This window comes from Geotrypetes seraphini, chromosome 12 (genome assembly GCF_902459505.1).
Source record: "Geotrypetes seraphini chromosome 12, aGeoSer1.1, whole genome shotgun sequence".
Lineage (NCBI taxonomy): Eukaryota > Metazoa > Chordata > Amphibia > Gymnophiona > Dermophiidae > Geotrypetes > Geotrypetes seraphini.
Genome location: NC_047095.1, coordinates 36,448,957 through 36,472,255, shown reverse-complemented (window position 1 = coordinate 36,472,255; position 23,299 = coordinate 36,448,957). Strand labels below are relative to the sequence as shown.

At 42.9% G+C, this 23,299-nt stretch overlaps 1 protein-coding gene across 1 annotated transcript in view; it reads right to left on the bottom strand.

Moving 5' to 3' along the window:
• LOC117346769 (vitellogenin-1-like) overlaps positions 1-23,299 on the bottom strand; it is a 138,571-nt gene that overhangs the window by 73,274 nt on the left and 41,998 nt on the right. The window contains exons 8-12 of the mRNA XM_033916849.1: positions 15,993-16,158; positions 12,942-13,073; positions 10,042-10,167; positions 5,585-5,800; positions 2,260-2,477 (exon numbers count right to left, since the gene is read on the bottom strand). Of these exons, the coding sequence (XP_033772740.1) occupies positions 2,260-2,477; positions 5,585-5,800; positions 10,042-10,167; positions 12,942-13,073; positions 15,993-16,158 (858 nt within the window). The remainder of the gene's footprint in view (positions 1-2,259; positions 2,478-5,584; positions 5,801-10,041; positions 10,168-12,941; positions 13,074-15,992; positions 16,159-23,299) is intronic.

Genomic DNA, 23,299 nt, shown 5'->3' with positions numbered 1-23,299 from the left:
ACTGTGTCTAGTACTGGTCGCCGTACCTCAAGAAGGACATGGCAGTACTTGAGATAGTCCAGAGAAGAGCAACTAAGCTAATAAAGGGTATGGAGGACCTCTCATATACTGACAGACTGAAAAAGCTGGGGCTTTTCTCCCTGGAAAAGCGGAGACTTAGAGGAGACATGATAGAAACCTTCAAGATCATGAAGGGCATAGAAAGAGTAGATAGGGACAGATTTTTCAAATTATGGGGAACCACAAGTACAAGGGGGCACTCAGAGAAATTGAAAGGGGGAAGGTTTAGAACAAATGCCAGGAAGTTCTTTTTCACCCAGAGGGTGGTGGACACATGGAACGCACTACCGGAGGATATGATAAGCAGGAGCACGCTACAGGGCTTCAAAGAAGGTTTAGATAGGTACCTGGAAGACCAAGGGATTGAGGGGTATAGATAGGAGTAGAGGTAGGTTATAGAGATAGGAATAGAGACAGTACAGAATTAGTCAGGGACACTGTTCAGGCAACTAGGCCTGATGGGCCGCCGCGGGAGCGGACCGCTGAGCAAGATGGACCTCTGGTCTGAATCGGTGGAGGCAACCTCTTATGTTCTTATGTACACCACTACGTATGTTTAGCAGCGCTATAGAAATGATAAATAGTAGTAGTAGTAGTGATATTCAGTGGCATTGTGCAGTTAAGTCCACTTAATAATTGATCAGGATTTAAGTGGACAGAGGCCTCTTAAACCTTAAAAAAAAATCTTCCACTAAGTTAAATAAATCTACTCTTAAATATTGTTTATTGTAGAAAAATCCTGAGAGGATGATTAGCAAGGATCACAGAATATATACACAGAGTTGAATAAGCTGTTAATTGTTTTTTTTTTTAACTTCCAACAAGACAATCAGAAATGCTTATCATTTCAACGATTTCCTAGATCACCTACATCAATAATTTTTATTCCTGTTGTGGGCACAACATCTGCTGAACTCTGGTTTAAAATATTCAATTTACACCCCTAACAGCTGTGAAACTTCAAACTCATCTGCTGTTATCCACATGCAGCATCAATTCACAGGGTAATTGCTCCTAATTTGCAACTCCTGACCCAAACTGCATCCAATTATGCACCGTTTCATGATGACTTACTTAATAAAACTGAAGAAAATGATTCAAGACACGGAAATGATAGGGACAAACATTTGGATTCATTTTTGGTTCTTTTGGGCTTTTTGCCCATTTTTGACATTTTTTCCATTTGTTTCACACATTAGTTCTAATAGCAATTTTTTTAAATTATGTGATAGAACTTTTTATTATGCAATCATGGAGTTTAAACCGGTGGGATCGCATGTTTTCAAAACACAAATCCATTTTTGCTCTCGTCTTAGCAGGTGGATTTTTTTCTTCTATTTTGTATTGTATTGAGAATACATTTTTATCCTTGTTCATAATATGAACATCCCATTCTCTACGCAAAATAGAGCTTTACAGTACACATAAAAGCATTGAATATTGCTATTGATATGAATAGCTTATACATCTAAATATATTGGCTCTATGAAATCTAACACACGCATGAAGAGTAGTTTTGATTCTTGCGTGTGTTAGGTTTCATCGAACCAATATATTTATCATCATACTGGAAGTTTGTATGTGTGTGGGTTTGTTTTACCCACAAGACTCTTAAGCCTCCTTAGGCAGGCCGGTTGAGGCCGAAACATGTACATGTCAAGTCATTGAGTCTGAATTGTCAATTATTTGATGAATAAAGGACTTTTGTATGATAAATAGTATTCACCAATCTCATTAGGACTCTGCTTTGCGACTTTGAGTTTGTGGATTTGGTTCTCCTGTCTTTATTTCTCTCTCAACTGAATAATGCTTCCATACCCATTCCCCACCCACACCACGCCTCGCTCCCTCTGAAAATATATCAAAATATAAATAACGCATGTTTGGCATGCACTAGCAGGCAGATTCCCTCAAAATACTTTAATGCTTTTTTGTGGTAAGCTTTTCCGCATTCTAAACATGCGTTAGAGCTCAACAACCATTAGGTAAAGAGTCCCTTAGTATCTAGACTTTGTTAAAAATGCCATTCAGTAGACTCTGGTCTATTCAGCCTTCTTTCTTCTCATATTCCCTACTTTTATGGGCTTTGTTAGTGCTACTCAGTTGGACTCTAAAATGGCATATGGGGAATGTAAAAATACATTTTTGCAGTACATAGTGGGCACTATTGCATTAATCAATTGTCAGTTTAGTCCTTACTCTGCTTGGCGATCTGGAGCCACACTTCTGCACAAAGCCTGCATCTGTGAACAGGTGAACGTTACTACTTGCAGGTTGTTTTCCTTAAGCATAGCATTAGCCATGAGTATCAGTACGGTGGTGGTGGGATTGGAATCCAGGAGGACTCTAGATGCCACCATTCGAACCACAGGAAAGGCTTCATGGTTCACATATACCCTTAGAGCGATGTCTTGCACCTACACAAGGACATGGGAGATGTTGAAATGGTGAGCATTAATTCTGTTAAAATAATCTTTAATTAATTACGCTGGCTCTTTATTTGATTTTAGCTTTGCTTTTGTGATTTGTGTGTTGTGAAAAATGATTTATGAATTAGAACAATGTTTATAAAAGCAATGTGGTGCATTCCATTTAAAATAATACCTCCTGTTGCAAATTATTGTCACAACTGAATATTGGCCAGGACACATCCAAACTCTTGCAGTCTAGATAGATCTCCCCCGGGCCTACCTTTGCTCCCTGGTGATCCAATGGGAGTACTGGGGGCAGGAGCAAATCCCCCTTGCTCCTGCCTCTTGCAGCTGCTGGTATCAAATGTCTGCCATAGCTTTTCTTCGTACAAGCAACTCACCCCCAAACCAACACTAGACTACCAGGGAGCAAAGGTAGGCCTAGGGGGGGCCTATCTCAACTGTGGAGGTGGGGCTAAGGGATCCATTCTGGTGGTGGGTGGGGAGTCTTCTTCATGTAATGGGCTAGAGGAGGGTATATATATATATATATATATATATATACCCTCCTCCAGCCCATTACATATATATATATATATATATATGCTCTCCACATTAGAAAACAGATCAAACACTCTTCTTTGCAACAGATCAAATCCTTAACTCTCCCCTCCCCCCTCAACACTTCCTACCTTCCTTTACTTTTTCCCCTTCCTCCCTCCTTCCAAGATCCATGCTCCCCCCCTCTCATATAATATGCTTTGTTCCCCCCCTCTTATAAATTCAATTGTATTCTCTTACAGTACATTCCGTATGTGCTCTGTATTAGCCCTTCCTTCACCTAAATTGTCAATGTAAACTAGTTTGACCCTTCGATTACCCTGTTATGTTCTTCTTTTTTCAATCGCACTGTATGTAATTCATCTATTTGTTGTGAACTGCCTAGAACTCCCTGGGTATGGCGGTAAACAAAAATAAAATAATAATAATAATAATTATTATATATATATAATTTGTGCCTAAATGTTGGCTCCCACTTTATAGAATTGCTTCCTAATATCTACTGGCCAAATAACATTCGGGACCCAAATGAGGTGCCCTCTGCTTCCACAAATCCCCCCTCTCTACCCGGCAACCCAAAGCCCCACCCTCACACCACATAGGAACCTCTTCTTGAACTGATATCCTTCATTAAATAATGAAAAAACCTGTGGATTTGCAAAAGCTTTAAACAATTTGAGCAGAGAAAGCTATTCACTAGACTACCTAATTACTTAACTAAATTAAAAGAGTGATATAATTGAAATTAGTAATGAAATTGTGCATTCATAATTTGATTTTGTTCAAATGTTCAATATTCAAACCTGGTGGTCACTGTGGGTTTTTTAAAATGCTAGCCAGGGGGGATTCAGGAAAGGGCATCGTTAGAGGTTAGAAAGCACTCACACGATTACATGTGCTAATGCATTAGCACGCGCTAAATGCACCTAACATCTTTTCATGAATTCCCCCTTAATGCTGCTACACATAAAGGACTAGATTCAGTAAATGGTGCCCAAATGGTGCCTCTCATTGTTATTTTTTGTTTTCATTGCATTTTCCTTAGACATTCCAAGGTTTTGAGGCCGCTTTTCAATTTGATTTTTGTGGCCTGTAAATTGCGTCATCTTTTGCTCAGCTGACCTTTAGTCAGCACTCAGCACTCAGCCTGTCGGAGTTTTAAGTTCCCGTGCCTTCATTTGACTCCTCCCCCTTCTGTAGCCTTTGAATCAACGATGTTTTTTGGCTTTCCTTTTGGAGATGTAGTTTGTCAGTCCTTGAGAAAAGGGCTTCTCAGCCTTGAAACCGGGCTTGGTCGGACATTTGCACGGACATTGATCACTCAACTCATAGCTTGAGGAATGCGGTGCCCGTATTAAGAGTGGAATATGCAATTGACTGACTAATTGGGCAACGGTTCCAGCGTCATCAGCTAAGTAGTAATTTACTGCCCATTGAACAATTTCTCACATCGGTTGTTTTTTCTCTGTTGGCTCACAGGTTGGGGCAGAGAAACTCTTTTTCATTGCTTTGTTTAATTTGAATCATTTATTGCACCCTTAAGATCACTATATTAGCACACATTTAGGGTGCCTATGATGGTGTGTGGCAGGAACCTGGGGGGTTTCTACCTTTGGCTTTAAGCAGTTGAGCAGGTACTTTGCAATCTGCTCCTTGGAGCTTACTACCTCACACTGAGGACCCCCTATTACAAGTTAATAATATATTTAAGTACCCATATTTTGTGAGTTTCTTCTGCCTACAACCTGTGTCCTTTAAGCAATTGTGCTGGATCTTTTTTGTGCTTAAATTGAGGTTATTTTTGTGGTATAGGATATCGCCCTGCATTGGGATCTGTGTCCAATTTTGTGCAAGAGGATTCACACCAACTGCAACCTAGTATAAATCTTCATTCTTAAATTAGGCATGCCCTACTGAAGGAATTAAGACTCGACAAGGACACTGGAAATTCAAGAAAGGGATAAAGACAATCCTATTCTCAGACTCCTTTGACCTGACTGATACTATGAAGCTGACAGAGGGAGGAAGCAACACCCCCCCCCCCCAGCTAGGAACACTAAAGGAGGACATGTTGGGCCTGATTCTCCATAGGATGCTAATCTCTGTGGATGTCTAAGAGGTGGCTGCCGATCGTGTGTCAATCATGCATCGATGTCCTACAGAGAATCACATCTACATAACTGGGCAGACACCTTACATTTAGGCTAGCATTTTGCATAGGGACATTTAAGCCCACCCAAGGCTACTTCCAGGTGAAACCATGCCTACACCCCACCTTGGGCATGCTTAAGTGTCCCTACGCATCTCCATAGACGTGCTACAGATGCCTACAATCTAGGCATTCTTTATCACACACACAAAAAAAGTGTGTCCCTTTAATGCGTGAAAAATCTTTTTATACCTCGTAAAATTACTCTCATACTAGGATTAGTAGCAGTGTTTTAGATATGTGTAAAGTGCATTTCAAAGGCTGCTTTTTATAATTCAGATATTACTGCTCTGAAAATTTTATATCGCATAGCATACTGAAAAGAAACTTCATAGAGCATTACCCGTCTGTGGTCTTTCTTAGCTATTCCACTCAGGGCGAATGTGGCTTCCCACTGGCATCTCACTGGAATCTTGGAAGATGAAAATCCTGGCAGATACTTGTTCTGGATGATCTTTAGACTCTCTGGCTGCCCTGCATTCGCCAGAGCCTTTAGGGCTAGGACCATCTCCTCTTCATTGCCTCTACTGGCTGCCCCAGTTGCAAGATCATGAAGGGGCTAAAGAGCAAGAAGGGTAATTTAAGCAACAGAATAAAATCTGAGATTCCACCTCACTAACTCTGCTGCTTAACTAGCGTAAACCAGGAGTATAGCTAGACCCTCAATTTTGGGTGGGCTTGAACCCAAAGTGGGTGGGTATGATAACCCTGCCCCCTGAAAAGCCGCTTTTTTACGGCCTTCAATAACTGACTTCACGGAAACCCAATATGCTGGTATAATTAATATATATTTTATTAACAATCAATAACAGGTTACAAGAGCAAATCCTTACAGCATATGGAGCTGACAGATAGTATGCCTCAAGCGCTTGAGTATACCTGGATGTCTGTCCTCCCCTTATAGCCAAAAGAGCTATCTTTTATATGCTTCTGATAGCCCTGGCCCACGTTAGTGCATGTTACATTGTTAGTTTTTATTGGTTACTTACAAACGTCATTACATGTATCAATTTATTAATTGGTTAACATTATCTTGTGTCATGCTGTGTCATTCTGTATGCACACCCTGTTTACTAAAATAACTATCTATTCCCGTCAAATGCCATTTTAATATCAAATCATCAATTCTGAGCAAAGGGTCCAGTAAGGATCCGCCCATTCCAGGATATATCTCACAAATGATGTATTTTTGTATTCTTGGTCAGGACACGTCCTCATCCTTCTTATGTTCACTTCCCTGTTCTTATGGCACTACAGCAGATGTGGTACCAGTTGCAATGTAAAAGAATAAGTTTCGCTTGACTTGCTTATTTTAGCATAAGTTTCGTTTGGCTTGCTGATTTCAGCAAGCATAGATTATGCAAAGGCTGACAGCTTTAGTCAGAGCATTCTCAGTCATCTTAGGCCTTTAGTAGTATTTATTGGCCTATTATTCTGGGAGGGGGGGTTTCCAGAGGGGCTGTGCAGTGGCGTACCAAGGGGGGTCCGCCCCGGGTGCAAGGCCCGAGGGAGTGTACAGCTGGCCACTTATCGGGGAATAGGCTGCCGCTGGGGAAAGGCTGCCATTGCCGTCATCAGAAAGAATCCAGCGCCAAATTTTCCCTCCCTGCTTCTCTTCCCCGAGCCGAGCAACTCTAGCCATCCAACGTCAATTCTGACGTCGGAGAGGATGTTCTGGGCCAACCAATCGTTGCCTGGCTGGCCCGGAACGTCCTCTCCGACGTTAGAATTGACAGAGTTGGTCGGCCCGCGGGAAAAGAAGGAGGGCGAATTCGGCGCCAGCCTGTTTCTGATGGCCAGTGGCAGCCTCTCCCCAGCGGTGGTGGCAGCATGGTGGTGGTAGCGGCGGTGGCATGGGGGAGGGAAGGGAGAAAGAAAGAGGGGGGGAGCCAGAATTAAAGCAAGGGGGGTACAGGGATCCAGAAAGAAAGAAAGGGGGCAAGGTGAAAGAAAGAAAAAAATGGGGCATGGGGAAAGAGAGAGAAAGACAGACATAGAGAAAGAAAGAAGGGGGCAGGGTGAAAGAAAGAAATGGGGCACGGAGAGAGAGAGAAAGACAGACATACAGAAAGAAAGGGGGCATGGAGAGAGAAAGAAAGAAGGGGACAGAATGAAACAAAGAAACATTAAAAAAAAAAAAAAATTGGGGAGGGAATGAGGTCTGGAGGAGAGGAAGCATACAGGAGGCTGAAAGAAAGGAAGAAATATTGGATGCACAGTCAGAAGAATAAAATGCAACCAGAGACTGATGAAATTACCAAACAGAGGTAGGAAAAATTATTTTATTTTCAATTTAGTGATCAAAATGTGTCCGTTTTGAGAATTTATATATGCTATCTATATTTTGCACTATGGGCCCCTTTTACTAAACTGCAATAGCAGTTTTTAGTGCAGGGAACGTCGAGAGCAGCGTGGGGCATTCAGCGCAGCTCCCTGTGCTAAAAAACGCTATCGCGGTTTAATAAAAAGGAAGGGGGTATATATGTCTATTTTTGTATAGTTGTTACTGAGGTGACATTGCATAAAGTCATCTGCCTTGACCTCTTTGAAAACCCGCGGAATATAAATGATAATTAACATTTTCTCTGCGTACAATGTGCTTTGTGTTTTTAAAATTTTATTGTTGGTAGATCATTTTGACTTGGCCATGAAGGTAACGGGGAAGGAGGGAGGGGAGCTGCTGAAAGACATCTAGTAATCCTTGCAGGCTTGACTGCAGGGAATTATTTTTGTAAAATCATGTTTTGTTATGTGACTGGCATTATTTAGACTTTAATTTCTATGAATGAATAGAATGAAAATGATATAAAATAATTTTTTTTTTTTTTTTTAGTTCAATAAGTTTTATTGTCTTTCAAACAATTACAAAGTGCAAAAGCATCAATGAAAAACAACGAACTGTACTTGCTTGTTTTTATGTGCGTGCGCTGAAAGAAAGTGGAGAGAGAGTGGGCTGGGGACGCTGAAGGGAAATGGGGAACAGAGAGTGGGGAGAAGACGCTGATTTATAAATTGATAATTGTACAGAATATTGTTTCTTTTTATACTTTAATATAATATGTTCAATATAAAACAATTCAAGGATTGTGTGGATGGAATCAGGTGGTTTGTGGGGATGAGGACCGAGCTTACGGGGATTAGTCCAATAAAATGGTATTTTCATATTTCTCATTATTTGTTTTATTTTTATTTGTTAATTTGTAAAGTGGTGATTGTTATGTATCAGTTTTTCAAATTTACATCTACTGTCTTTATATTTTGCACAGTATTAGAGGACATGTGTCACTGTTTCTGTGGTGTTGCATTGTATGCAGAGTCTGGTTTCTTGGCAGTTCAGTTTAACTTTTGTCTACATATTTCTAATTTTAGTTTGTGATTATTCCATATTGGGCAAAGGTGTATCTGTCTGTGTGCATGAAAGGGACATGGCTTTCTGATAGCATCGACTGTACTGGATCAATTGACTGTACAGGATCTGGTTTGTTTAGTTGTACAATGTATGTGTTGGTGTTCTAGTGCTCACTGCAGTGTTTAAGATGCTGCCTTTTCCTAGGTACACTCTTGTTGTGCGATATGTAGATTGTTACTAAAAATCATATTTTTCATATAGATGGGGGGGGGGGTCAAAAAATGATGGGCCCCGGGTGTCACATATGCTAGGTACGCCACTGGGGCTATGTTTTCACCTCTAGTTTCATAGAGGACTTAAAATCTTCACCTGTATACCTGTACAGGACTCTCTCTCTCCTTCCCCTCCCTTATCACCCCTGCCACTCCCACAAGTATTCTAGTTTCCAAGTTTATTTAATCTTTGATATACCGTTTATCAAATACATATATACCTAAACAGTTAACAATTATCAGGATAAAAATATTAAAAGAAAATTAGAAGGGAGAACAATACAAACTAACTTAGTGGAACCAATAAGGGAAAGGTGGGAACTGGTAAGTGAATAAATACATTGAGATTAAAAAAAAAACAAAAAACAACATCCCTTAATAGGGAGAGATGTGAGGGGAGGGGATTGAAACAAGAGGATAGGGAAGAGTTAGCTTCAAAAGGAGCATTTTAATTAGGATTGCCAACTGCAAGGAAAAACTGTTAGGTCTCTAATGGAAATGGAAGAAATCAGAAGTCATAGGCGTCTTTGAAAAGCATTTAAGGTAATTGAGGGTACCTTTAAATCATTTAGGTTTTTGCGAGCGGCAGCTTATTCCCTTGCTCATGCTGGCCCTGAGCCTTCCCTCTGATGCAACTTCGTGGTCCCACAAAAGAAGTTGTGTCAGAGGAAAGGTTTGGGCCGGCGGAAGCAGGAAAAATGTGGTGCTGCTCACTGACAATGAAAAGCTAGAATATTTCAAGGTACTGGGGATGGGAGTGGGGTGGAGGAGTAGAATTTAGTGACCCTCCCCCCCGATCTCATGGAGGGAAAGATGCCAGGAGTCTTCATCTGGTAGGGCTTGAGGATCCTCACTAGCCATATTGCTGCTGGGTGGGTCTGAGTCACCCAGCCGCCAACAAATATTTGAAAGATATAATGCCAACCAAACTGGATACCAATCTCTCGTTCTAGGAATGAATGTTATATGTGGAGATTTAACCAAGGAGCTGACCCCTCGAATCCACAGAAAAATGGAAGTCTTCATTCTTTTCATAGTTGTGGGTGATTTTCACTGTTCCAAAGTTGTGGATATAATAAAGTCTGCATCAGTATCATCAGACTCCACAGTATATTATATATGGAGATTTTACAGTCCTTGTTTATCATTTTGGCTAGTTAGCAATTATAAATAACATACTTGGAGGGCTGCTTCTGGGCAGACAGCGATATTGGCACAGTGCCTCTGAACCAGGGAACCATAGCAGAGATATGCCACTTTTCCAGTTAAGGAAGTTGGTTTTAGATGGGTGTTGGTTAATAGTGCCTGAAAAGAAAGCATTTCATTTTTTCAAACTGGAAAAGGCAACCAACATGAAACTACCGTATGCAAATGTATATATGTTTTCAGTGGTGTGCGGTGAGGGCTTTCACGGGATTCAGTGAATCCCCAGTGCTACAGCCCTGCTTTTTAATTTTTTTCTTTACTTTTTACTTGATGCAGTTTGATTTGTTGAATAGGCAGCCTGCTCAACTAGTCAAACTGCATCAAATAAAACGTACCCCCCCCCAAAAAAAAAGCAGGGCTCTTGGGCGGGGGATTCTCTGAAACCCCCTGAAGGCCCTGACAGTGCTGATCTGAATTTGATTGGTTCAGCAGCATCTGCCTCCTGCCTGCTCAACCAATAAAATTCAGAGCAGTGCCCTTGAAGCCTTTAGGGGGTGGGGCGAATCCCCTGAAGGCCCTGACTGTATGCCATTGTATGGTCTCAGCATGGCTGCACTTTTCCAGGCTGTATTATTTGTTCCCCTGATGAGCTAAACATTGGTGAAACAAGGTCGTTTGTTGGGAAGATTGGAGAAGACATGACAGCGTTGGAGTTCAAGTCGTTTTTTGTCAGCTAAGTCCTTCAACGTGCCTCCGGGTGACTTTGCCCTTTTCTAAATCTGAGCTGTTCTGTGAGGGAGTTATTTTGCCAGTGAAAGTATTTAAAGCAGTTTTGATTTGTACCTTTTGGTTCTATACTGCTACATTAGTCTGAGGCTTTTGCTCCCTCTTTTTGGGTGCATACTGGATTTGAAGAGTGGGGGAACCTCGGTGCCATGATTACACAACATTTTGACTCATTATATGAACAAGTTATAAATCATTACCATTGGTCAGAACTATTAAAAGGAATATAGAATCAAATCATCATAGGACCCATTTATGAAAGCAGTAATGTTTTGCACTTACTGCACCTGAGATGGAAAAATTAAGGAGCAGTAACTGTCAAGTCCATGTGGTGAATGCAGGGGGGGTATGCTAAGATCTGCCCCAGGGAAATTCTATAAACTAGGTGCTACCATTTATGCATGCACCATGCTGCCATAAGTACTCACACCTAAATATCAGGGATGTATATATCCAACTACTCTAATAGTCTATAAATGAAAGGAGGCACCTACATTCTTTTATAGAATAGACTCCAATGTGTGGTGCTTTACTGCACAAAGACCACATGACATTCTTTTAGGAGCTAGCACAAGTGCTCCCATGCTATCTTGCAAAACACATTAAATGGAGCTGGGCCAAAGGAAAACAATGAAAGCAAATTATGTGACCTTTTCCCCAATCCCATCCCAATCCCCTTAAATTCTGTCCTGAACTGATTCCCTCCCCCAAGGCTATACTCCAATACCCCCCAAAGCATATTCACCAATCTAATCCCTCCAAAAGATTACCTCCAGAGTTGTTGCTCCTCAAAAGTAACTCCCCAAATATCCCTAATCCCCCCTCAGGACTTACCTGGGGGTTCTTTCTGGTGGTTTAGTATTTCGTGATGGAAGCAGTTCCCTTTTGCTCCCAACACAGAGCTAGTAAGGGTTCAAAATGGCAGCAATGACCCTTACTGATAGTCTTATGGTAATACAGGCAGTCCCCAAGTTACAGACGTTTGACTGAAGTATGACTCATACTTAGGAACATAGTTGCAGTTTTATTTGATTTCACTGAGCAGTATTTCCAGTGGCATAGACTCCTACACTTCTCCTGCAGCAGATTCAGGAATGATGCATGGTCACATTAAGAACAGTGTGTGGTTGTGCTGTACCTTAGTTCTAAGGTTGAATGGGCTCCCTTAAATGTTTACCTCGACCCTGAAGAAAAGTTTCACTTTGAAACATGCATGTCGGGAGAGGTGAAGGAAGGACAGATCACCATTAAGTTAAGTGACGTTCTTCTGGTAGATATTAAAAGTATGAAAAAGTATAGCATAAGTTTTTTTTTTTTAATTTATTTATTTATAATTTTTCACAGATTGTTTAACAACAATCTAAAGAAATTAACAATTGAAAAAGAAAATAATTATATTAAATTATATATAATAATTCCACATATATGACTAATCAGAGTCCACATATTGAAGAGAGAGTCCATCACCTCCAAGGGAAGTTGGATCTAAAGGAAAAGAAAAACTCATACAAATTTACAGAGTGCGGTTGGATTTAACCATCTGCCTGGATAGAGGACTGTATGGAAGGATCTGGAGCTCTAGACTCCATCTTACCCTCTAAAAAGAAATTTAATTGGTCAGGGTCATAAAATATATATCTAACATTCTGGTAGGTAAGACAGCATTTGCAGGGAAAATGTAACTGAAAGGTTGCTCCCATATTCAAAGTTAACTGTCGATAGGCCAGGAATTTCTTCCGTCTGGCTTGCGTCAATTTTGATACATCAGGGAATATTGAACCTTTGGAACCGTGAAATTCCACATTCTCAGTCCTATAGAATAAACGGAGAACTGCCTCTTTATCCTGAAGAAAAACAAAGGTTACCAGTAAAGTTGCTCTAACAGTTATTTCTTCTTGAATTGATGTTTCCAGCATACCAGTGAGATCCAAGTCTCCTGATACAATCCCTTTGCTTTTCTCTTCTTTGGGAATATTCAAATAGTATAGTTTTTGGAGCGGTGGCATATTATTTTCAGGAAATTTCAACACTGATTGTAAGAAGGAATTAAATAAGTCTCTTGGAGTTTAAAATTTGGATACCGGAAAGTTCAACAGTCTAAGATTTAAATTTCTATTTGCATTTTCCAAATTTTCCATTTTTCTAACCAACAAAGATTTTTCCTTCAAATGTAAATTCATAGAAGCCTTTATTTCTGACACTAATTTTTCCAAATTGTCCGTTCTATTGGACTGCTTTTGGAGTTTCTCTTCCAAAGTGTTAACTTGTAAATTAGTATTCTGTGTTGAAGAAAAGAGTTGAGAGCATACCTTATGTATTGATTCAAGTCCACTCCAGATTGCTTCCATATCGATGACTTCAGGTCTTACTAGAGGAGGGGGCAAAGATATTCCGGGGATTACCCCATTAGCTCGCTGCTCCTCTGTCCCTGCTTCCTCACCAGCAACTGCTCCTCCGTTCTCCATTGTCGAGTGCAAGAGAGTCGGCAAGCTGTGGAATACTTCTGGGGTCAGGGGTGAGTTCAGCAGCGTCAACGGAGAACTCGTCTCCGGCGCCTCCTGCGCTGCCGACGGCGTCCCCGACATCCTCCCGGGCTGCGGAGGAGCTCCAGGACCCATAAGGCTAAGCGAAATTTCGCTTTCTGCAAGACCGAGGTCTGCCCCCCTTGGTCAGCGGATGTGCCCGATCCAGCCGGTGTGGCATACGCTGTAATTGCCACCTGTCTCGCCGTTGAAGTACCAGATGAGGCTGGAAGAACGCCTCTCTGTTTGCATCTGCGCTTAGGCATAGTTAAGGTAAAAAAATTTTAAAATGAAATAGAAATCGCCAAGCCAAGCAGGAGCAGCTTTCAAGGGTGACTCACTCCGTCGCCATCTTGGATCTCCAAGTATAGCATAAGTTAAAAAGATAAAATGATTAAACAAAGGAAAAAAACACTTTAATAAAGGCTGGATTGACGAAGAGCTACAGCCAGAAGGTCCATACAATTGAAAAGAGCATTTTATATATAAGATTGAGTGTATCTGTATCTGTTGTTGGTGAGATACTAACAAAGACTAAGGGACTAAGGGAACACTGGTAGGGATAGTTGGCCCTTTTGACAGCTGAGAACAGTGATAAGCAGCAAGAATCTTAAAATCTACAAGTTCTGAGTTACATAAAAATCTGATTTAAGAACAGCTTTAAAAACGTAATTATTTCATAATCCAGGGTCTGCTTCTACATTCACACTCTATTTAGGGGGAAAAGGGGGTGTGACTCATTGTACTCCTAATCCTTATGGTACAGGATGTCTTCAGATTACCATATTCTAGACAACTACTCAAAGCTGTCACTAATCCCAAGCAATCCAGTAGAACTGCAGAACCAGTAGAACCGCAGCAGGTTTATAGAACATTCTAGAAGACAAGATTTCATAAGGCTGATTGTTGTGTCAGGTCTACTAGTCTGAAAATTATACACCAATAAAATAATACATCCTGTCAGAGATGTTCTAGGCTGGGGTATATAGAAATGAAGGTCTATTGTTATTGTTAGGATCCCATTGCAACATCAACCCTTGTGTCAACCTAAAAGTGCGAGGGATCTTCAAAAGGTTTCTACACTTTTATTTTTTAAAACACTATTTATGAAATATCTCAAAAATAAATTACATCACTTTTTTGCCTAACTAGTGCAGACATGGTCAAACTATGGCCGGTGGGCCATATCCAGCCCGTTTAGTTTTTTAATCCGGCCCGCCGACCATCTGAACCCCGCCAACTGCGAACCCTACATACCACCCTCCAGAGCAGCATCGAGGCGGCAGCACTCTAAACAGGCTGCTTCGCGGCCTTCTCTCATCAAGGAATTTCCTCTTTTGCATCACTGATGATGTCATCAGTAACATGGCACATGGAAGGCCCCGACGAGAGAAGGTTGCAAAGCATCCTGCTTAGGGTGCTGCGGGTCCAACGCTGCTCTGGAGGGAGGTATGTAGGGCTCATGGTAAATGGGGTTCAGATGGGAGGGAAGGATGGAGGGTCAGCAGGGGTTCAGCTGCACGGTGGGGGCGGGTGCTCAAGGTATTCTGCTGCATAAACACTCCATCCATCTGCTCTTGGTCTGGCCCCTCTGTCAAATTTAAGAACATAAGAACATAAGAAGTTGCCTCCACTGGGTCAGACTAGAGGTCCATCGCGCCCAGTGGTCCGCTCCCGCGGCGGCCCATCAGGCCTATGACCTGTGAAGTGTTCCCTGACTATTCCTATAACCTACCTCTACTTCTATCTGTGCCCCTCAATCCCCTTATCTTTTAGGAATCTATCTAAACCTTCCTTGAACCCCTGTAGCATGCTCTGGCCTATCACAACTTCCGGAAGCGCGTTCCATGTGTCCACCACCCTCTGGGTAAAAAAGAGCTTCCTAGCGTTTGTTCTAAACCTGTTCCCTTTCAATTTCTCTGAGTGCCCCATTGAGGCCCATGAGTCAAAACGTTTGCCCACTCCTGGACCAGTGCATGGCATTCTACGACATGCCCGCTTCCCAATTCTCTCACCCCAACCATTCCCTGTGAAAATATGAAAGTGCAGAAACTTTTTTGAAGAACCCTCATATAATGGGGCAGGGATGGCCCAGGTTCAAGTGTTAGCTCGGCACTTTAAATTCTCTTGACATATCCCAAAAGTGATCTTCTGATGGTCACTAGGGAAGGAATTGAGTATCTTTTGCATTAGATTCCACACCGGCCAAAAAGCCATGCACTATAATATCAAAGGAGACAGATGAGAAAATGAGAACAAGAGCAGCATACTAAAATCAGTAATTTCTAATTAACAGGTCATGTTTTCCCATGCTGCCCATAGATTTGTGAGAGTTTTCAAAAAACAATACATACTAAAACCATACATCTTTGTAACATTAATGTTTAAGTCACACTTGGCAGTTTTACCTCATCTGATCATGTCTCAGCTATCAAGCATACATCAGTGATTGATTTCTACGGTGACCCCTGAGAGAAATTATACCACTTTGGATATTAAGCTACAGAATCTACTTGTTAATTGTATTTTTTTTTTTCAAATAGTATTTTTAATCCTTTTGCAGGTTCATTTTATTTTTGTGTTGCTTAAACTATGCCTAGGGAATATTGCTAGCTTTTAATGTGTTTCATAGCTGACTGAACTGGTGAAGAAAGATTAGTAAGTGTGAAAATATACCTTAGCTTCTGCTAGCGCGTCTCGATCTGCTTTAATTAAATGTAGGCCCATGAGCAGTGCTTGGGCTGCTTCTAATTCACTGAGCTCTTTCATTTCAATTTTCTCTCTGATGAATTTTATAGCCATAGGATTAGCAATGGCCGGAATTGCATCCAAAATCCAGGGTCTGCAGGAAGGAAAGCAAGACAAGAGAAAGAAAATTGTTTCCCTTTCATAATTTTTTTAAAATTAGATAAATTAGTTTTGCATCACCAACTGTATACTCAGTAATGCTGATTTACTAATACTAGCATAATCTATCCCCACCTTTTACAAAACCGTAGTGCGGTTTTTAGCGCCAGCTGTGGCGGTAACAGCTCCTACACTCTATGAGCGTCGGAGCTGTTACCGCTGTGGCTGGTGCCAAAAGCTATGCTACAGTTTTGTAAAATGGGGGGAGGGGGAGGGATGTGTCTTTTGTTTCCAAGCTTCAAAGATTTGTGTTTTAATCCATTAGAAAAATTGGATTCTTAAATGTTGTTTTCTTATTGGATTGAATTGGCTTTAATATAATTTGATATTTCGCTATTGACAGCCAGATATTAAGCGGTTTACAATATAAATAAGTATGAAAAAAAATTACATCAGTAAAAGACAAATACATAACCAAAAGATCTTAGTCTAACATACAAACAAAAATCAGTTTATAGCTTAGATCATAATCAAGCAGCCCTCAAAATAGCAATTACATAAAATTCTGCTGAATAATGATAGATTTAAATGGACTTGATATACCACATTTTAATCATCTTACAAAAAGTTAAATAAGAGCAATCATCATAAAAGCTACTTAATAATGAATTCCAAAGAACTGGACTGGCATAAGAGAAAGCCCTACTTCTTGTAGATGACAATTTCATTAATTTCACACCTGGCAGTTTGAATATATCCCTTTGAACCAAACAAATAATTATTCTAAGATATCCTTATAAGTGAGCTTTTGAGATAACATTGTTCCGTACTTTAGATATTGCTCCATATAGGGAAGAGATCAGTAACATTTTGAAGGGTAACACACAGTCATCACTAGAGAGTTCATCCATTACCCAATAAGAGGTTTCATTTACAAATTAAGGAGCTTACTGACTGCACCAAAGGGCTAAGGGAAAGACACCACAAATCTGAGAAGTTGTCCCAGCCATCTCAATGGGGTGCAGGTGATGACCTTGAGCTGCCTGTCCAGGGGCTACTGGTAGTTGGGTAAGCCAGGTCAATGTGGCCCTGATTCTATAAAAGGCGCCTAATGTTAGGCCCGATCTAGGCACCTAACAATTTTTAATTGGTTTATTTAGTGCTGATAATTGAACAGCGCCATTAGAAACCAATTAAAATGATTAAAAAACATTAATTTTCTGGTAGGCGCCTAACTTGGTAGGCACTTACAACTTCCTGGTAGGTGTCTATATCAAGATGGCTACCAGAAAATAGATGTGATTAGGGTTAGATTCGGGGTAAATTTTGGGTGTGGTTTGATTAAGGCACCACTAGGCACCTACCTTAGGTGTACTCATTTAGGCCAAGAAAATCCTGGCCTAAATGGAAGTGCGCCTAAGGATTCAATGCCTACTGGTGCCTGAGACTGCTTAGGTGTGATTTTATAAACAGAGCCTAACCAATGACTGTCAACTGTGCTGAATGGCACCTGCAAATTAGACGCCATTTATAGAATCAGGGCCTGTGTGTCTAATGGAACAGGGGAGATGTCCCACTATCATTCTGAGGGGGCAAGTTAAGGGAGGAATGTGAGAGAAGATACATGACCACAGTGACTATTTCATTGATAGCGGTTCCCTTTACTCAGCCATTTGACAGCTGATACTTCACAATAAAAACTGTAACAATAATTTGGCAGTGTAGTAATGAGCTCAAAACCATGAAATAGGTGCAACTATTCTAGGCTAAAATAGGAAACTTGTATTGTAACAGAGCAATAGTTTGTTTAGTTGATTGTCTGCTGATTTATTTGGCTTAAGATACGATATTACCATTTACATCCAGTTAAATAACATTTATTTTTTCTTCACCAATTTGTGTGATTGAGTTAAGGAGGTAGAATCCCGGTTATGGAGAAAAGTGGTGAAGGATGGGGGAGCGGTTAATAGTACAAATTAATAGTACTAATGGGTCCTTGAAGGCACGGCATCTGCATGGGTTATGAACTTCTAGAATTGGGTTCATGAAGAGTGGCTTGTGTTTCTGGTACTGACCTACCCACTGTATGAAGAGCAAGATTTTAAAGTATGAGCAGTGGCTGTTTCAGAAAGTATTGTACTCCAAAACAAGGGCTTTTTTTCCATGACAGTAATGATTTATTTAACTGAACAACCATAGACAAAGCTATCAGTTCCCTATCAAAGGTCAACTGCAACAAATAGAAGAATATAGGCAATCTGACAGACCAGAGAAAGTTCGGGGGTCCTTTTAATGAGGGGTGTTCAGCACTTAACATGTGTAAGGGCTAAATTCTATATATGGCACCTAAAGAATTGGTGCATAAAAAGTGCTATTCTATAAGCTGCGCATAAAGTTAGGTGTGATTTATAGAATAGTGCTTACATCCCAAAGGTGTCAGGTCAAAAGCGCGCCGGGACAAAGGCGCGCGCAGACAATTGAGCGCAGCGCGGAGGTGCGTGCCGCAGAAAATTACTGTTTTTAGGGCTCCGACGGGGGGGCATGGGGCCCCCCCACTTTACTTAATAGAGATTGTGCCGCATTGTGGGGGCATTGTGGGGGGTTTGGGGGGTTGTAACCCCCCACATTTTACTGAAAACTTCACTTTTTCCCTATTTTTAGGGAAAAAGTTAAGTTTACAGTAAAATGTGGAGGGTTACAACCCCCAAACCCCCCACAACGCCGGCGCGATCTCTATTAAGTAAACTGGGGAGGCTCCCCAACAAAAACCCCCGTCGGAGCCCCTAAAAACTGTAATTTTCTTCAGCGCGCGCCTCCGTCTTGCGCTCAGTTGTCGGCGCGCGCCTTTGTCTTTCGCGGGGTTGTCTATGAACCCATCCCAAAATGTGACAAAATTTAGGCATTGTCATTTGCACCATGGAAAACATGACCAAGCTCCCTACTAAGCAGGAAAATGACACCTGTACCCAGGATCAGTGGCGTACCTAGGGGGGGGCGGGGGGGGGGCGGGCCGCCCCGGGTACCAGCCCTAAGGGGGTGTTCCCGGCCTTGCCGTTCAGTCCCCCGCCACCCCCGAAGGACCGCTCGCCCACTGACCTTCCTGCACCACCTGTGAAGCAGCCCGCAGCAGGATCGCGAAGTCAGCGTCAGCATCCCTGCGCTGCTTCCTGCGCCGCGATCCCGCCCCTCCTCTGACGTCAGAGGAGGGGTGGGACCGTGGCGCAGGAAGCAGCGCAGGGATCGCTGACGCTGACTTCGCGATCCTGCTGCGGCTGCTTCATAGGTGGTGCGGGGAGGCCAGGGGGGCGAGCGGTCCTTCGGGGTGGGTCGGGGCATCAGGCCTTCAGGGTGGGGCGGGCGGGCAGGCAAGCAGGCTTTCAAGGGGGAGGGGGTGACAGGCAGGCAGGCCTTCAAGGGGGGGACAGGCTTTTGGGGGGGGGGTGCAGACCTTCAAGGGGTGCAGGCCTTCAAGGGGGGCAGGCAGGCCTTCAGGGGGGTGCAGGCCTTCGGGGGGGGTGTAGGCCTTTGGGGGGGTGCAGACCTTCAAGGGGGTGCAGGCCTTCAAGGGGGGGAACAGGCCTTCAAGGGGGGAAAGGCAGGCAGGCCTTCAAGGGGGGGACAGGCCTACAAGGGGGGGGGACAGGCCTACAAGGGGGGGGGGACAGGCCTTCAAGGGGGGGACAGGCCTTCGGGGGGGTGCAGACCTTCAAGGGAGTGCAGGCCGTCGGGGGGGGGGGTGCAGTCCTTCAAGGGGGTGCAGGCCTTCAAGGGGGGGAAAGGCAGGCAGGCAGGCCTTCAAGGGGGGGACAGGCCTACAAGGGGGGGAGAAGCTACAAGGGGGTGGTACAAGCCTTCAAGTGGGGGACAGGCCTTCGGGGGGGGGTGCAGACCTTCAAGGGAGTGCAGGCCTTCGAGGGGGGTGGTGCAGGCCTTCAAGGGGATGCAGGCCTTCAAGGGGGGACAGGCCTTCAAGGGGGGAAAGGCAGGCAGGCAGGCCTTCAAGGGGGGACAGGCCTACAAGGGGGGGGGGGAGAAGCTACAAGGGGGTGGGACAGGCCTTCAAGTGGGGGACAGGCCTTTGGGGGGGTGCAGGCCTTCGGGGGGTGCAGACCTTCAAGGGGGGGACAGGCAGGCAGGCCTTCAAGGGGGGGACAGGCAGGCAGGCCTTCAAGGGGGGGACAGGCCTACAAGGGGAAGGGACAGGCCTTCAAGGGGGGTGCAGGCCTTCAAGGTGGGACAGGCAGACCTTTAAGGGGGGACAGGCCTTTGGGGGGGGACCTTGATTTAGAAGTACACGGAGGGAAGGGGGTGTTCAAAGAGACATGCATATGCCAAACTTTGGGGGGGGGGGGAAGAAATAATGGGTCTGAAAATAGAGGAGAGGGAGAGAGATGATGGACCATGGGATTTAGGGAGGGAAGGAACAGAAAGGGAGAGAAATTGGACACAAGGGATGGTGTGGAGGAGGGATAGAGATACTGGATAGGAGGGTAATTAGGAAAAGAAACGGAGAGATGGTGGACTCTGGGATGGTGGGGAAGGAGGGAGAGATGCCGGATGAAAGGGTATTTAAGAAAAGGTGGATCTGTGGAGGGAGATGAAAAAAAGGAAAGATACCAGACTTCCTGGGAAGGGAAGGGAAATGGAAAGGGAGGACAGAGTTGGCAGATGGATGGTTAGCATGCAGAAAGAAGGAGACCCTGGCAAGCAAGTTATCAGAAGAAAACCAGAGCCTTGGACCAACAAGATTTGAAATATAACCAGACAACAAAAGGTAGAAAAATTAATTTTATTTTCTGTTTTGTGATTATAACATGTCAGATTTGAAATGTGTATCCTGCCAGAGCTGGTGTTGGACTGCAAACGTGAGCTAGGATTTAACAGAAAGAGGAAAAGTCCTTTTTGTTTCTTTATTTTATTTACACCACAGCGCCAGTGTGGTTAGGAGAAGCCAAAGGGGGTGAAAAAGCTATAAAACCCACCAGGAGTTTTGAAAAAAATCACCCAACTGGGCAGGAAAATCGAATTGAAAAACCAATTCAATAGGGCTGAATCGAATCAAAATTTTTTTTTCCTGTATCTGGCAGCATTAGTTTGCGCTACTGTCTTAGACTTTAGGACCTGGGATTGGGGAGAGATGGCATCCTCAGTACTTTATAATGCAAGTGAAACGAGGATTTGGTCAGACTTTTGAAGGGTCTGCAGAAAAAAAATATTGTATAGGCCGGGGACATGAGACAGCAGGAAATGGGAACTTTTCTTCCTTCTATTTTTGTGAATGGAAAGGCTGAGGATGTCAGAGAGGTCAGTTAAAATATGTGCTTTATAAGAAAATATAATAATGTGTTTTATAAAGTTTATAGCATAGCTGGCCTACCCAGTGAGGTGTTCCTAGTGGTGATGGTGGCAGCGTGTCAATGTGTTGAGAGGAAGAGGTGGTCTGGGAAATTCTGCTGAGCAAACTCCGGGCCCATTTCCACCCCCCAGTTAGTCCACTCCACTCAACTGATTCACACACTGAGTGGGTCTTTGGGTGTTGTTTTGGGATCTCTTCCAGTGGTTTATCTCCTTCTGGTCCAAGGAAGGAAACTTTGTTATCCTTAGCATTGACCTACAGAATATGTTTGTAACAGCGCTGCTTGTGTGGCATTAGGCTATGTAGTGATCGAAAGAAAAAAACAGACCTTTGCACATTTTTGCACTATATGGTGGGTGTATGAGGAGATTCACATTTCCTGCACAGCTAAGTCCATGTGAAGTTACCTTGTGCTGTATTTGACATCTAGCAAGGTCTCTGTTTGAAAGGAAAGATCTAAACTTAAAAATGAAGTGGCCAGAAGTTATGGTAAAAGCAGATAGTGTAGCTGGTTTTAAGAAAGATTTGGACAAATTCCTGGAGGAAAAGTCCATAATCTGTTATTAAGACATGGGGGAAGTGTCTGCTTGCCCTGGATCGGTAGCATGGAATGTTGCTACTCTTTGGGTTTTGACCAGGTATTAGTGTCCTGGATTGGCTACCATGAGAATGGGCTACTGGGCATGATGGACCATTGGTCTGACCCAGTTAGGCTATTCTTATGTTATGTTCTCATCTGTAGGGGCCTTTGTTTTCACTTCTTATTTTAATGTATTTTTTTTCTGGGAACTTATCAGTGTTTTTTATAATGGGAACAAAAATGGAAGAGAATTAATGTGTGTGGAATGGGGGGTAACTAATTTCTTCAGCTAAATAATTCAATCCACTTCAAACAGACATAGGAGAACTTGTGCACCATTCACACACCCTCCAACCAAAAACGTCAAAAGAAAAAAACTGTTCGACAACCTCCTAGCCATTCGAGCTGCAACACTCGACCCCCAACTCTACAACCAATTGATATCAACCACAGACTGCAAAACCTTCAAAAAGAAATAAAAACCCTTCTATTCAAAAAACACATAAAACCGAACTAACACAATCAGAACTGTCCCAAGCATCACCTGCAACTACTCCATATGTACTTCTAATGTCATGACAATTTAGACATAATTTATGTTATGTTATGTTTGGAATAATGGTTACATATATGAGGTTCAATAAAAGAAAATTTTCACTGCCTGTTTCTATTCTGACCATTTATTCCATTTCATGGTTATTGCAAAAAAAAAAAAAAATTTTTTTACATGGGGGGGGGGGGGGGGGGGGGGGGTGTCAAAAAATGATGGGCCCCGGGTGCCACATACCCTAGGTACGCCACTGCCCAGGATTACCATATGTCTGGATTTACCAGGAAATGTCCTTTTTTTAGAGGACATGTCCGGATGTCTGGACGGCTTTTCAAAACCCGGAAGCTTCCAGTTCGGGATTGTGTTGGGAGGGCATCTGCGGATACAGTGCGGTGATGTTGCATGCATGCAAGCATGTGTGTGATGTCATCATATCATACCTGTGCATGCGCAGATGCCCTCCTGATGCGTCTCCAGGCACGAGATCAGGTTGAGAGGGTGGGGCAGAACGGGGTATGACTTGGGTGGAACGGGGCAGCGTTGGATGGAACTGGGCAGGCCTGAAGGCAGTATAGTAGTTCCGTACCAGAACCTGTAATATTATGACTACAACCAATGGCGTAGTAAGAGAGGGCAGTGGGAGTAGACAA